Genomic DNA, 15204 nt, shown 5'->3' on the forward strand with positions numbered 1-15204 from the left:
CTAACTCCTGGGAACCGACGAACTCCATCAGGTCTTCGATGTGGGGGATGTTTGTGTCTTCCAGATCCTCCTCCTGGATTGCTACCTGTGAGGGTGTGCATCTTTGTGGGCACCAGGTGAAATTGACTGTGAGTTTTCCCCAATCCACTTCGGGATTATGCTCCTTAAGGAAACTCATGCCTAGTATAACATCTTTATGTCCTATATCGGTGACCAAAAGGCTTTGCCTGCTTGTGTGGTTTCCGATGGTTATACTTAGAAGAACCCTTTTCTTAATGGTTCCACCCTTGTTGTGAGATGCATCTGCGTTGTAAACCCTGATCTCCTTCTCAAGTGAGATCATAGCGAGATTCAACTGATCAACCAGCCGTGGGTTGATGTAGCAAGAATATGCTCCTGAATCGAGGAGCGCCTCAGTCTGGACTTCCCTTACTCCCTGTTTGAGGTGAACAGATAAATCGATTGCGTGTTTTGACGAACCAGTAGATGCGATGTATAAAAAACTTGATACTGGTACATGCGAGAGCGAGTAGGTACTATTACATTGTCTATGGGAACTCTGGCCAGACCTCAGAGAACCCGCCAAAGAAAATCCTCATCATCTTCTACCTCCGTGATCCTAGCGGCTTCAACAGCTGGTTCCGGTTCTGCCTCCTTTTCCTTTCCCTTCGCGTCATAGCTGGCGATGAAAGCACGAACTGCTTCGTATCTCACCTTGCTGTCGTCGGAGATGTCTGAGGCCGTGTTTGAAGAAATTGCCCTTGTTGCTTGGCCCCGCTTCAGCATTTCGAATTTGCCTTTGTACTTGAGGTCTGGGCATCGCTGTTTAAAAATGAAGGGGTGTTTCCCACATCCTACACACAGCTTCTTCTCCAGCCATCCTTCTTGTTCCTTGGTGAGGGTGGATACTCGATCCATGACCATTGCGTTGAGGTCTTTTGGAGCCCGTGGTGCCGATGATGATGTTGCTACTGTTTCGCACTGTCCTGCCTTGTCAGCTCTGAACTTGGACTCTAATTGAAGACATAGGTCGAGATATTCTGGCCATGTGATGGGGTCAGAAATTCCTAGACTGTCTCGTGTGACCATTCCCTGGCATACGTCCTTGCTTCGGTGTTCAGCGATGTAACTGATGAGTGCAGTGTGCCCTAAGTTGATCTTAGTGGCCCATTGGCAGAACTGTTCTGCAAAGGATACCATTGTGGGATACGTCTTGCCACAGATATCCTTCAAATGCTGCTGCGCATCCTTGTCTGGGTCGAGGGTCCTGTAGTTCACTTTGAGAATGTCGACGAAGTCTTCCCATGTGCCAAGTGCCTGCCGTGCTGCTGCCCCTGGTTGCATATTCGGACATGTATGTGAACGCACCACCTTCCAAATGCAGTAAGGCTGTGGTAATCTTGTGTTCATTGTCGTTGATCTCGTTCCACCACATCCATATACTGAGTTGTTGGAGCCAGTCCTCCAGACTTCCTTTGTCCGAGTAGTGTGGAGGTTCAGCAATTTTGATGTGGGGCTTGTGCGATTGGACCGTGCCAGATGTTTGACCTTGCATTGTAGTGACACCGCTTGCTTTGAGCGAAGCTAGCTCGTGTCGCAGCTTAACATTAGCTGCCTTGATTTCCATCATTTCTTTGCCTGTGTCGAGCATTGCCACCTGGGTCCCCATGAGCTCATCATTTAAAACCGCCATATGTGCATCTTGCGCAAGGATCCTATCTTTGAGCTTCTCGATCTCCATCTGGAGAACTGCCTCCTTAAGTCAGTGCTCGCTTTTGTTGTTTTGGATTCTGCGATTCAAAGGCTTTCTTATGCTCGTACGTCTTGTTTCCAAGCACATTGTAGACCTTGGCGATTTCAGCAGTGACCGTCAGCTTCATTGCGATGATTACCCATTCACGTATGTGGTCCGGGACTTCTCCAGGAGCAGACTGTCTGAGAGCATCTTCCAGGTGCTCGAATTGGTGTCCATCAAACTCTCAGATGGGTGAAACGTAGGCGGGTACAAGTGATGGTGTCGGGGATGCTGGTCCTCCGACTTGTGATGCAGAATCCTGCGGTCCTAGCACAGGTTCTGGTGAATTGCACTGTGAGGCGCGTGGGGTGCTTCCATCATGTGCTGACTCGACATTTGTGTGCAGAATGTCATCCATTCTTTGCCTGAATGTGGATGCATGCACACGATTGGCTCCTTCCATTGTGATGTAGTTAAACTAATACAAAAAGTTGAGGTATCGCTTCTCTGCGATGAAAACCAGAGCCTTGGCAATCTCCTGTAGTCTCTCCTCTTTTCCTATCTGTTTGAAACTGATCCCTCCTATCTCCAAACAGACCATGTTGATCACCTGCTTCTCGATGAATGTGTAGGTACGTGTTCCAGTGTATAGGTCAGCGCAGACCTTGTCGAGTTCTGTAGCGAGGCTGTAGATGGGTCCTTGGTGCTGGTCCTTGAGACGATATGAGAATGCTCCTAAGATGGGTTGGAGCCTGAAGCGAGTAGCGTCTACTTGCTTCTTAAGGGTCTCGATATGAATCGTCAGCCTCACTCTAGATGGGAGTGGGCAGATGGGATGGGCAACCATGTTTGTTTTGATAAAGTTCAGCAGTGACTGGACTGGGATGAGTGCAATGACGGGGGGAGGAACTGCGTTGGATGTTATGAGCTCTGCTGGTGGTGCCGGCTTGTGACTACCAGTGGTAAGACATCCCTTTCTGGGCTTGTAGCATTCGAGCAGTGGGGTGTGATCGCGTGGCTTGCAGATGATTCTGCACTTTATGATGTGTGTGGTATCTACAACCCTAGCTGCTGCTCGCTGCCTGTCTGTGGATGATGCGCCTAGTGACGCAAGTGTGAGGAGCCTTCCACGCTCCTTGTTGGTTTTCTGATGCTTGTAGTGAGTGTTGAGGTCAATCCTGGGAGTGGCCTTGTGCTTTGAAGCTTTGGGCAGCTCAGAGTCTTGCTGAGGCTCACGCCGGGTAGAGATCGGATTGGAATGTTTGTCAAAAAAGCTGCGCGCTACGGCTGAAACTGCTTGTGCTGAAAATACGTGGCCACTTGTATTAGACACTAAGCAGGGGCACAGAAAATGTCAGATTGTTTCTAATGTCACGGTAACACCGGACAAGAGATCAAAAAGACTAAAAGGGACAGTCACGTGGAACGTGCCGCCCTGATCCCCCTGATCCCAAGGAATCCCCCTGAACCCTATGTGGCGCAAGAGCCTCTTGACTTACTAGTCGATGTGGCAGATGCAGGAAAGGGTTAGAGATATATGAAGGAGCTGGTGAGCTCAGTGAGTGCTACAGGTGGTAGACGAGGAGAAACAATCTGAGGTTTCATCCCCTACATGGCTGGTCTTATATACACATACAGCGGGCTATCTTACCTAAGCTACCTATCTACAGGTATAAGCAAATGGCCGTACATGAAACAATGGGATGTCCGGAAGTAGAACAATAAGTGGGAAGATCGATGGTTGCCGCAGTAATGCGTGTGCACATCGTGCCTATCTTGATTTCTCCTTTGTTCTCCGGTGTGAACATCATGCCTATCTAGGCTTCTGGCTAAACTAATAGGAAGCGGAAGACCGATGCATAACAATAGTCCTTGTTCCCTTTGTTCCCAAGTGGGTGCCTCTATTGTATCCTGGAATAGACAGGTCCGACCATATCATCTGCGGGTCTGGACCATAACATGTGATGTAGACTATCACCTGATCTCTACGTGTCACGTCTGTGGCTGAGTGGCGTGAGATATTGGTGAAGCACGTGATCTGTGGTGTGAGGAAAGTCACGTGCAGACTTTGTGGTGAAAATCTGTGACACAATGGAAAAATGTTGCTATGCATGCTGTGCAGACAGCAGACATGATGCGATTTATCAATGTGGGAAAATAGTGTGGGAATGTTGGCTGATGTCTTACACATGTGACAAATATTTGCAACCATGGCATTTCATGTCGAAAATGTTTTCCTTTGGCTGCAAATGTGCGCTATTTGCCGTTTAAATGCTACATTGGCAAACCTTTATCACAAGTGTAAGACATCAGCTGACATTCCCACACTATTTTCCACATTTTTAAATCACATCATGTGTGCCGTGTCTCACTACAAACATGATACAATAAAATCGCACACGAAAGTCTGTAAAAAATCTTTGGGTAATTAGTTGAAACCGTGGAAGAATAGATGAAACTGCGGATAAATAATGAATCGAGATTTTGTTCAGACTTTTCGGACTGAATTTATTGTACCATGTTTGTAGTGTCTCACGGCAGACATGACACAATTTATCAAGGTGGGAAATTGTGTGTGAATGTCGACTGATTTCTTACACATGTGACAAATATTTGCAACTATGGCATTTCATGCTGAAAATGGTTCACTTTGGCTGTGAATGTGAACTATTTGCGATTTAAATAATACATTGGCAAACCTTTGCTGCAAATGTAAGACATCAGCTGACATTCCCACACTATTTTTCCACATTGATAAATCGCATCATATCTGCCGTGTCTGCCGTGTCATTGCATCCGATCACGAAGCACGTGCGCCCCGTGATCAAAACGCGTGAGTTCACAACTTTTGGCCTGCAGAAATAAGCCTCCCATATAAGTATACACTCTAAATAAAATTTGACTACAGCCAATCTGTCTTTTCGTGAACACTACTGTCTGCTCGCTCGAAGTGGCGCTAGGAGGGAGAATTACATGTATATGAACAGTGGCAACATACCCACTGGGCCAGTGAATATCCGGGTGACATGGTTTGCTGTGTGGGGCTACTGATTGTTAGAGTTGGAGAGTCCGTCGTGCCCATGATGGTAAGTTCCTTGCACGACACCTGGTCTCCAAAATGATTTTGGAACATTTCATATGCAATCCTCTCGCATTCACACATCTTATACGCCGTACATGAGTCAGATCAAGCAAAGCCATGTTAGATAGTTACGTGAAGGTCGATCAGGAGTTTGTACAAGTGACGCCCACGGGTTTGCTTCTGTTCTCATCCTGGCACCACCATGTCATCGATGTCGGTCGCTCGTCATTCTAATCTCATCTTGACAGGGGGTCACTGGTTTGAAGCAAATACCTCGACATCTATATTACCGAAAGCCTCGACATGATAACAAGAATTACAAGAGCTTGCAAACTGCACTACTCTAATCACAGCACATCAGCTGCAATTAGGTTGAGATGCCGCGTCAAAGTTACACAGATATTGGGCGTGGATGCACCATTCGCGCAATGGTGGAACATATCGACACTATGGGATCCTTAAACTTCCAGTCCAGCATTTGAACTGACGATAATCTGCACGACTTTGTCCGAGCGTGGGCGAATCTTGCAAGGGAATGGGCGCGGGTGCTTGTACAATGGCTGAGCACATGAAATCTGTCACATTTGAGAGAGTCCTACCTGACAGTCCCCGAGGAAAACTTTGGTACTGGAATGATTTCCTGTCCCGATGAGTCATGATCCCTTCCGATATCCATGGTTGCTAACAGATTGGCCGCTACTAGCCATGCATTTGAACCAGCCAGCAAACGGCCAGGACAGACCCTGCGAACAAAGAGATGAAATCAAGCAAAGTATGTAGCACTACATTACCTTCTTCTGAACCCGAACGCAAATGTACACGGGTCAAGTAAGTCATCGGTGTCATCGGTGGTCTTGAGAAATCGATCAGGGTTGAAGACTTCAGGATTCGGATACGTATCTGCATCTCGCGTCATAGCCCTGAGAATTCGTTCAGACATCTGTCATCCCACAACGTTGGAGACCCTACCAGATTATCATGGTTCCTCCCGGGATGTAGTAGTCACGATATTGATCATCTTGAGAGACGTAGTGGGGTACGCCTCATCAAAAAAGAGCATGAGGGTATTGTTTCCCCTCGGGAAATGTGCCATACTCACCAAGCGGTGCGGAACAGCACCATCTGTAGTGCGTACAATGTCAGGTAGAGCCAGACGTGCATAATGAGGGACATACTGGAAGACCTCCTTCAAAATGCATTCTAGATATGGTAACATTGGTTGATCGTCTGGGGTTGGAAGCCTTGTTTGTCCTACTACAGCGTCCATCTCCACCTGAGCTCTTCGGTACACCTCGGGATACAGTACCATGGCAAGAACAAATGATGTCAGGAAAGCACCAGTCTGGATGGTTTGCATAAGAAAGACAGTATTTGGACACAACACAGTGCCAACCGTGTCAATCCCAGCTAGAATGACCAATGAGCTCAATGGATACTCAGCGGGAGTCAGAACGGACGCAAGTCATACCTTGATATATGACAGCAGCACCTGCTCTGATTCGAACCTCATCCTCTATTCCACCCGCAGTCTGGGAGATCTCCTGCAAAAGGTTGCTTACATATGAGGGCTTAGCAGATCCGGAAGCCTGCAGGCGTGTGAGCGATGATAAACGACAAACAACGATTGTGCAGCACCATCTTGGCTTTAACATTCTCATACGGAAGACTCATTGTTTCGAATGTGAACCGTTTGAGCTCGAGCGCTCTGCGCTTGAAGCTCCCTGGGCCCGGTAACCACGTTGGTACATACTTGACTGTTGTATCAATTACCGGCAGGGTTGTCAGCAGGTCTTAGTAACAATGCGAAGAAAATTGCACTCACAAATGGGGAAGAAGTCCACCAGGGTAGAGCCTAACTCTCCAATTTCGAGAATCTCAGCCTCAAGTTCGTCCGCCATGCGGACAAAGTCATCGTCTGTGGATGTGAAGGTATGGCCGTAGCTTATCTCCATGAGCACTCTGGCTGCATATCTGTCTGTCTCAGAATAAGCAGCTATGGTCATTACCGGATGAGATAGTTTACTGCTTGAGGTGCGATAAAAAGTCTTGACGCATTTGAAGCATGTTTGAAAGTAATTTAACCACTTCTCACCACTGCATGGGGCGATAGCTGTCGAGGGAGACTCTGGTGGAGAGCGCCGTCTGGAACCACTTTCGATGCTTCTGCCATTCATCTCCAACGAACATCAGAAGTATGTTGGGTTTGACGGATTCAATTCTTATATACCAGAAGTTAGTTGCAACAATTCAGCCGATGCTAGGAATGATAGCTCACAATTCACTGAGCAGCACAAAGCACGGCCTGTCTGAATACGTTGCGCCGTGCTTCTCCAAAAGGTCTCATGCAGCGCGCACCGAGTTCAAGATGACGATGTGCTTCTGTAAGACACGTGCATATATGATATCCCCTGAAGCCGATTCAGCATGTGCACGTACTTCATCAGTAAAAGCGTGCACCATATTTGACCCCCCATTCAGTAAACGTATCCTGTTGGTACTCCAATGGCATCTGTAGAGCATTTCCTACCAGAGGGAGCCCCTTTGGTCTGGGCGGTAGATATTTACCCACTCTTTGCTTTGAAGTGCGAGTGATGACGAGCCACAGAATGGTTAGACAGCATACAGTCACTCCAAGATACGGTGTCAGGTCAAGCATCATTGTGCAATGCATCGGCGACACTGCTCTCATGTCCTATTTGTACTTGAGATGTGAAGAGCTCTGTAAAAATCACTTCGCATAAGGGTGCTATTACAGAACGTAATGCGCCTCACCACATGGGGGCCGAACGGCTCCGCTGACAGCTAACCGGTGACTTATGGACTCCATACTGCAGCATGGAAGCCAATGTGCTGATGAAGCAACTGACCCGCATGTGGTTCGGAGAAGTGGAGATAATTGGGGTTCTCACATCACTTTTCGAAGTCTGTACAAGAACTCGCGAGAATATATCACGTAACAGTCATCAGATTACGCCGCTGAGTGATTCTTGACCTTTGGATCGGTAAAAAGTGTTCCCATATGACCAACATCCATTGGTCGAAGCAAGAGTGGACACTAGCCTGGCTGAGCCTGGATAGGAAATTTTCCCATTTCCCATGTCCCGGCTGAGCCTGGTAGGAAAATTTCCTATCTTCTAGCTGAGCCTGATGGGAAAATTTTCCATGAACATCTACTTTTCTTTTCATATTGTATTGCTTAATATGATGCCTAAACAATGAGCCTGAGCATGAGCCTGCAAGTGAGCCTGAGATAATTATGTAAGCCTGAGGTAATTATATGAGCCTGAGCATAAATCAGTTCAATCCACATTCATATGTTTCTGTCTCCATTAACCAGACAGATCTTTATAATTTCAAGCAATGTCATCAATACTCTATAGAGTGACAGTCCATGTCCCAGCCCTGCAGATTTAGTAAAAAGAGATGAAAAATAATGGATTTTCTTTTACTTTCTTCTGCTGCAACATCCTATTATTTTCTGAGCCAATTATGGCTGTTTCATGCAAATTTTTGATCAGAACAGGTGCAGAACGTGCCTTTTCTAAGCTTTTCTGAAAAACATTTCTTTAATGAGAAAGGCTGATTATTCAATTAAATTCTAACACCTTTTCTGCAACAGAATCAGTACTTTCTTTGCTGTGATTCAGGCTTGCTCAGTTGTAAGTATGATATGGCTTATTGTAGGCTCATGTTCAGGCTCACAGTCTTATGTCAGGCTCATAGTTTCATATCAGGCTCACTTTTGGGCTCATTTTCAGGCTCACTTTTGGGCTCACACTGTCACAGCACACTAAATACTTACTGATATAGTTGAGGTCAAGTGCTGGTGTAGATACAAATGCTAGAGTGGCTGATTAAGCCTAAGTGTATTGTCATGGTGGATGAAGAAGAATAAGACTGAGGTTCATCTCCCACCCACCCTAGTCCTTGTATATATGATTGCTATGCTACTGTATAGTAGTTACCTAAGCGAGTCACACACTGGCTACTGGTCCATGCTGCAATCATACAACTTGTTCTAACTGCCATGATAGGCTGCCTAAATATAACCGGTGATAACGGAACTCTGGCTAAGCACGCAATATGGCAACATGGTGATTGCATCATATAGTGTCAGTGCAGCATTGTGCCACTTAGTCCGCTGACTACACATCTTTGTGTCAGTGCTGAGGAGTCTGAAGATCACATGATATAGCTGAGGATTGCCTGAGATCACATGACTGTGTGTTTGGATAGGTTTAGCTCGAGTCTATTATACTTGAGTGGAGTTGGCGCAGCAGCACCGGTTCCAAATAACATTGCTGCATAGGGTTATATGTAGTGATACAAAGGAGTACATGTAAACTAAGGAAGCCGGTGAAGCAAGGAAGATGATGAACATCACCTAGACATTACCATCAGATGATGCGAGAAGGCGAGTAATGATTGCGGTACAGTGAGGTCCACAAGGTGCTTCTGCCAATCACCATGACCTGAGCAGGTTCAGAGCCATGGGAGCGGCATGATCATCATCGAAGGTGAGACAGAGGCAGATGTCATTGATGAAAGAGCGTACTCTGCAGCAGCAGAGTTTAGGGTGGCAACGCGAGAGGGGGTCCCAAACAGCTGTAAATGGTGCAAAGGCGTATCCCCGTTCAGAATTGAGGTGGAACTTAGGCATTCAATACAGGACTTCCGATAGCCGCAAAGACAAAATTCGAAGTGATAATGTTATGATCTTGACCAGTGATTGTTGATCGATCAACCAGTCAGTGGAATCCATCCGAGGAGGATCTGATGACAAATACGGCTGCAGTTGCTTATTTAATAATAACAATCTGATAGTGGTGACTTGACTCTTCATGTAGCCAGTCCTGTTCTCAATTAGTTATTAAAGACAGACATCAACAAGAGTGACTTGCAGCAAGCTCAGGGCTCAGGCCATGCTTGTGATTCTGGCAAGCCTGAGCCTGCTGAAGCTAAGCTCAAGCCTGGGCTTTCAAGCTAAGCCAGGCCATGGACATCACTATGCACATGTAAATAGCAGAGGTTGTGGCTTATGAAGATTGAGCTGGACTTAGCCATGTTATCTAAAGTCATTTATTATGATTGAGCATGCCATGCTAGCTTAGATCTAAGACAGATGCATAGAGCAGTAGGCTCATGATTAGGCTGACAGTTCTGCATTATGTTCACCTCCAGACTCATGCTTATAGTTCTATAGGATAATCTCATTTTCAGGCTCACACTTAGACACATCAGGCTCATACTTAGACTCATGCACAAGCTCACTGTCAGACTCATGCTAGTTCTACATCAGGCTCACTTTCAGGCTCGTAGTTTATGTCAGGCTCACTGCAAGACACATTTTTATCTTCAATTTAAAGATGGTCATTTTAGACACCATATAAGCCATAGAATATGTAAAAAAAAAAGAGTAGATGTTCATGGGAAATTTTCCCACCAGGCTCAGCCGAGACATGGGAAAAGTTCCTATCCAGGCTCAGCTGGGCTAATGTCCACCCCTGGTCGAAGAGGATTGTTGCACGAAAGAGGGCGGGGGGTTGGTGAACGGCGACAGAGACGTTGCGACTATCAGAAAGACCGACACCTATAAGATTCCTGCCACATGATTAGATTTCCATAGAGCAAGCTGTAGAAAGAATGATACTGTGCGTGCTGGTGATGCATCCAAGGCACTGCTTGTGCGTGTTAGAAGATCATAAAGTATGAATAACCTCGGTATCTCAACAGACGATGTCTTTCAAACGCAGGGCCTATCTGCAGGTCAACAACGTGCAAGTAATGATGATTACTCATTTTGACTGCAGCCGATGATACTCTGACTAAACGTCACCACGATGATCTGAACAGCCTGGAAGCTGTCTGTCTTGGATGCTGGAAGATTTTAGGTTTCGTTGTTCCGTACTGGAAGGCAGGCAGATGAACAACCCCATCGTGAACAAACGACGAAATGAAAGTGAAAGACCTCCGCGATATATGTTATACGGGCGTATCAGTGACAGGAGCCTCTTCAGATAGCCACAAGTATCTATACGTACCTATCGATGCACGCTTTTGCTCTGTATGAGAATTGAGTAAAAATGTGAGAGTACCATTGTGACGCTAGCTTGATGAATATAGGACGTGCAGCGTTCAAGCTGCGCGTGCTGGGGATCGAGATTATAGGGGCCTATAGACAGCTCGATATTCAAGCATGAGAACAGATCGAGACTCAACGGCAAGGTGTGAAGCATGTGATGACACACGAGACCAGCTCCTCACGAGCACCAGTCTGCATCTATTGATAGCACATCGATGTAAAGCTTCCTCCGATGCGGAATTCGTGGCATAAGCAACCGTCCTCTGTATGGAGAGTGAACCGTCCCAACTTCAGTTCATCTAAAAATTAAGTCTCGAGCGGCGAATGCAAAATACAGTCCGAAGTGGGGTTGATAGTAGTCTCCATCTTTCGCAATACAGTATAAACAGACACCAATAGCCAGAACCTTCGGTTCCATTCTTCCTGGCCTTCATCTGTATAATCATCTGTGAGATTTGCTCTGATAGTGCCTTAATGTTACACGGGAATGTTTTCAGTGTCTGAAATTGAGTTCGATAGACATGCGAAAGATCCTTTACCGGCTTTTTTACTTACTTGACCTATGACGGGCACTGGATCAGAAATAATTTCATCTCCCGCTAAATTGTGAGCCCTAGCGATAGCAATGGTTGCCATCGACTTCATCGCTATCAGCGACGTATGTCTCGTATATAGACCAGTTAAGTGCTCATAGAGCATAAAAGAGGTTCAGTGTAGAAGTAGACAGCCCGAGCCGTAGTTGACATCGATGAACACTTCACTGTTTGCGTATTTGTCAGAATCATTTATAAACGATGCGATGGGGCTCAAAACGTGAGAGACATACCTCTTGGGATGAGATGCAAAGTCTTGCAGTTTTTGGGCAGGTTCATAAGAATACCTTATCACTTGTCGCTGCCAGTGCGTTGGAGGCTGATAGCTATCAAACACGGCCCTGGTTGGCAGGGCTATTCAGAACCACTTTTGTCTAGGCCACTAATTCTTCATACCGCATAAGATGAGTCTGCGGCTCGGCCGCTTCAACCTGAAGATCAGAATGTTTTGGCCAAAGTAAGGGGTCTCTTCCATTATGCACGCTTCATTTATCAGTATACATTGTGGTCGACCCAGGTTTGTAAGGCTGAATTTATCCAGCAGCTGTCATGCAGTGAGTGCAGAACTCAACTTCAACTTGATGATCATACATTCCGAGAGAGGCTTGCGTAGTATGTACATCACATCTTCTGTCATTCATTGAGCAGAAAATTGGCCCCAAATGCTCACCTTAGTCTCCGCTTTGCGAAAATGTCCTGCTGACACTTGAGTAGAACACGATGTGCACTTCGTATGATGGCAAGTTGCTTGAGGCAGTAGCCAGCATCTGTAATCATGCTTTGAAGCAGTGAGAGACAAGTGAGAGCATGAGGAGTACGATGGCGTAATTAATGTACAGCATGAGGTGTGGAGAAAAACCATGATCGAAATGAGAAGGCATCTTCAACTGGCCATCGTAATCTATATACTCGAAGCCATTAGGATATCAGAAAGTACCGACCCAGTCATCGTGATCCTCTCACTCAGGTAGGCATAAAAACCTCTACTATCATCTATAAACGGCCCAACAGGAAATGTGACCACATTTGTAGCAGTTTTGTGTACCGCATAGCATTTGACAATCATCTGCAATTTGAACAGCGTGAACTTCGGGACTATAGCACGGGGCACGGACCGTGACGGTGTACGCGCTAGGCCGAACGCTTGCTTACTAAGCAGGCGGACAGCGCTCACCTAAAGGCGTCTCTTCTCTCCGCCACCACCTCGCTATTTGCTCGCTTTCGAGATTTCTCACCTCACTTCCCGTCCGTAATCTGTGCCTTAGGTAACTTCCTGAACACAGAATGACTGAAGGCTGCAGATCCGGACCCCGAGCACCTGTCTCGTGCGGATGCCGATGTGCGCGCACCCGGCCGAATCCTCTCCCCCCACACTCTGTCGTCGTACATTACGCTTCACATATTACACTCCTCCTTCCTCTGGAGGCGTCCGCAGCCGTTAGAAGCTCTCTAACGTGCTATCATAGAGAATACTGCGTAGCCTATAGTACGTGTTGTCTAATCGTGACTGAAAGATTACAGCAAAAAGCTGCAATACGCTATCTCACCGAAGGGTGAAAAATTAGACATAAACAATGTAGTACCGTAAAGCTTATTCATGATATGTGATCTAGATTATCTTTCCACTTCACCATAAAACGGAAAGGGTTCCTGTGCAATGACTCCATTCATCGCGTCTCGGACCATAAAACTACAGTATGTAAGGGGCATCCACTTGGCATTAAGCGCCAATATGGCGTCACGAAGCGGTATTTTTTCTGAGCCCGTTCCGCAAGAATCTAAGTTCGTACCTTGCCCCAGCCATCGCAAGCGTTTCCCGGAAGCACTTCACGTATCTCATGAATGGCGGCTGTGACAAGTCTCGCTATACAAAACAGGTGGCATTCAAGACCGCGGCCACCTTTCTGCGACGATTCCCGTATTCGTGTTTATTAAGAGCCTATCATAACAATCATATCTGCTCGTAAGGTACTCACGAACGCTAGCAAACCTAATAGATGCCCTAACATGATGGACCTGATAGAAAGCTCTCTGTAAAATTCGGACCCTGCAAGTGCGCGGCGATCCCAATTGATCCTTGTCACTTCGGCAACGGGCTGCCTTTCGACGATCCATCATCGTTTTCGATGGATTCGACAATGACGGTCTGATGCGCCTTCTCGGCAGCGGCAAGCTCGAGATACGCCGACGTCACAGCTGCAATGAACGTCCCGTCAGTCTACTGATATGCAATTAACGAGACGGCGGAGGGCTCACTTCGATTGGAATCGTTGAAGATGCACTCGTAGAACAGGCCCGCGAGTAAAGTCGCAGGGATGTTCGTGAGTGCGGCGATAGCCGCGTACCTGCTCCCGGATGCTTTCAGACCCCAAAGTGTGAGAACTGCAAGGCGGCCGCCGATGTCACGCGCTGAGTTTGCCGCCAGGCCTGGTGGTGAATAGCCCCAGATCACGACAGCGCTGGAATAGGATCAAGTGTCGGAGACGCAGAAGAATGAAACGGACATGAGCCGGCGTCAGAGGCGGCGAATAAGAGGAGACGCACTAGGTCAAGGCGATGATCCATGGCGCCATGACGGGCGGCGAGAACGCGTTGGTGGGTTCGATGGCGCCGAAGATAACCAGAGCGAGAACGAAGTCCTGTGTGAGAAGCGCAATCTATGAGTGGGAATGCAGGCTTTCTCGGAAGCGACTTACGCAGACGAACTCGTTGAAGACGACGTATCCGAGATTTTCATTAGTAACGTAAAGCCCGAAGATGCCTGCTGGCCCTTGGACAGTGAACATGACTGCATCGTATACGCCCTTCTCAACCAATACTGCAGTTGCTTCCTGAGAGTTCCCATGACTACGATGAGCTAAGGTCACTCGGAGATTCGAAAAACTGAGTGCTGACCTCAATTAAGTTGTGATATTGTACGTAGATTACCAGGCAGGCGATGTAGGCTCCGACAATCTGTGCCACAATCAGCCTGCACGCTAGTCAGTCTTTCTGCTCCCAATGTGCTGACGTGCAATCCATACCTAAGAGCCCTCGTAGGCGAGCATTTTCCTGCGATCATGGCACAGATCGTGAATGCTGGATTCGCGTGGCCATGCGATGTGGTCTGACGCAGCTCTCAGTCGATAACAGTAAAGGCAACAGCGGATGAAGTGACTCACAAGGCAGATGGTGAGAGCCATTACGATACCGACAGCATATGCGATACCGACTTGCAATACACCTGCATACTTTGAATGGACGCTGATTAGATTTTGCAAGGAGATAACTCACTGCTGAGATTCAAGCCAAGTATATTTCCCAAGACATATCCAGCTGTTGAACCTGTACCAGCAAACGTGTAGAAGAAAGTAGCCGTCTGTTCGCGGACTCATCAGGTGACCGAAAACAGGTCATGAAGACTGCACTTTACCGCTTCAGCCACGAACTCGACGACCCACCGTCCGCGACCGCGCCTGATTTTCTCCCAACGGGTCAACCAAGCGGGTCGCGGGCTGAACTCAGATAAGTAAACAGTATGGTCAGCCGACATGTTGGTTCAAACTCGTGCAAGTGAAGTGCGAGTGGCACTGCAGTGTCCAAGAAGAGCGGAGGGAGGCAAGGCCTGCAAGGACACAGAAGCGACCACGAGCAGTTTTATAGCCGCAGAGCGCTCAAATGTCGTCTTCGCCTGGGACTGTGGATCTGGTGGCGTCCCTAGCCTTTCAGCCGA

At 47.2% G+C, this 15204-nt stretch overlaps 4 protein-coding genes across 4 annotated transcripts; 1 reads left to right on the top strand and 3 right to left on the bottom strand.

Moving 5' to 3' along the window:
* Window positions 1-570: 570 nt before the first annotated feature.
* Window positions 571-1741, bottom strand: LAESUDRAFT_760454 (uncharacterized protein; the record flags this gene model as incomplete). Its single annotated transcript, XM_040912742.1, has 2 exons — window positions 571-1334; window positions 1369-1741. 2 exons carry the CDS (start codon window positions 1739-1741, stop codon window positions 571-573), a joined length of 1137 nt encoding a protein of 378 aa, XP_040763023.1.
* A 3573-nt stretch (window positions 1742-5314) lies between these two features.
* On the bottom strand, window positions 5315-7389 carry LAESUDRAFT_781271 (cytochrome P450; the record flags this gene model as incomplete). The annotated part of the gene is made up of 12 exons (XM_040913851.1): window positions 7275-7389; window positions 7093-7225; window positions 6910-7035; window positions 6640-6839; window positions 6453-6571; window positions 6275-6403; window positions 5993-6159; window positions 5917-5939; window positions 5787-5859; window positions 5609-5737; window positions 5422-5560; window positions 5315-5377 (listed from the first exon to the last, which is right to left on the bottom strand). Coding segments are annotated over exons 3-12 (1137 nt in total), but the record flags the coding sequence as incomplete, so codon positions are not given.
* A 5325-nt stretch (window positions 7390-12714) lies between these two features.
* On the top strand, window positions 12715-13084 carry LAESUDRAFT_727233 (uncharacterized protein). Its single transcript, XM_040909182.1, has one exon. The coding sequence runs from the start codon at window positions 12777-12779 to the stop codon at window positions 13047-13049; it is 273 nt and encodes a 90-aa protein (XP_040763025.1). The 5' UTR covers window positions 12715-12776; the 3' UTR covers window positions 13050-13084.
* A 488-nt stretch (window positions 13085-13572) lies between these two features.
* Window positions 13573-15024, bottom strand: LAESUDRAFT_760456 (aquaporin-like protein; the record flags this gene model as incomplete). Its single annotated transcript, XM_040912743.1, has 9 exons — window positions 13573-13688; window positions 13749-13951; window positions 14037-14131; window positions 14189-14323; window positions 14388-14463; window positions 14516-14598; window positions 14654-14715; window positions 14766-14850; window positions 14905-15024. 9 exons carry the CDS (start codon window positions 15022-15024, stop codon window positions 13573-13575), a joined length of 975 nt encoding a protein of 324 aa, XP_040763026.1.
* Between the last annotated feature and the right edge of the window lie 180 nt (window positions 15025-15204).

Source organism: Laetiporus sulphureus (assembly GCF_001632365.1).
Source record: "Laetiporus sulphureus 93-53 unplaced genomic scaffold LAESUscaffold_27, whole genome shotgun sequence".
Classification (NCBI taxonomy): Eukaryota; Fungi; Basidiomycota; class Agaricomycetes; order Polyporales; family Laetiporaceae; genus Laetiporus; species Laetiporus sulphureus.

Coding starts and splice junctions, on each gene's coding strand:
- LAESUDRAFT_727233 (XM_040909182.1), top strand. CDS start 12,777: ATGACTGAAGGCTGCAGATCCGGACCCCGAGCACCTGTCTCGTGCGGA.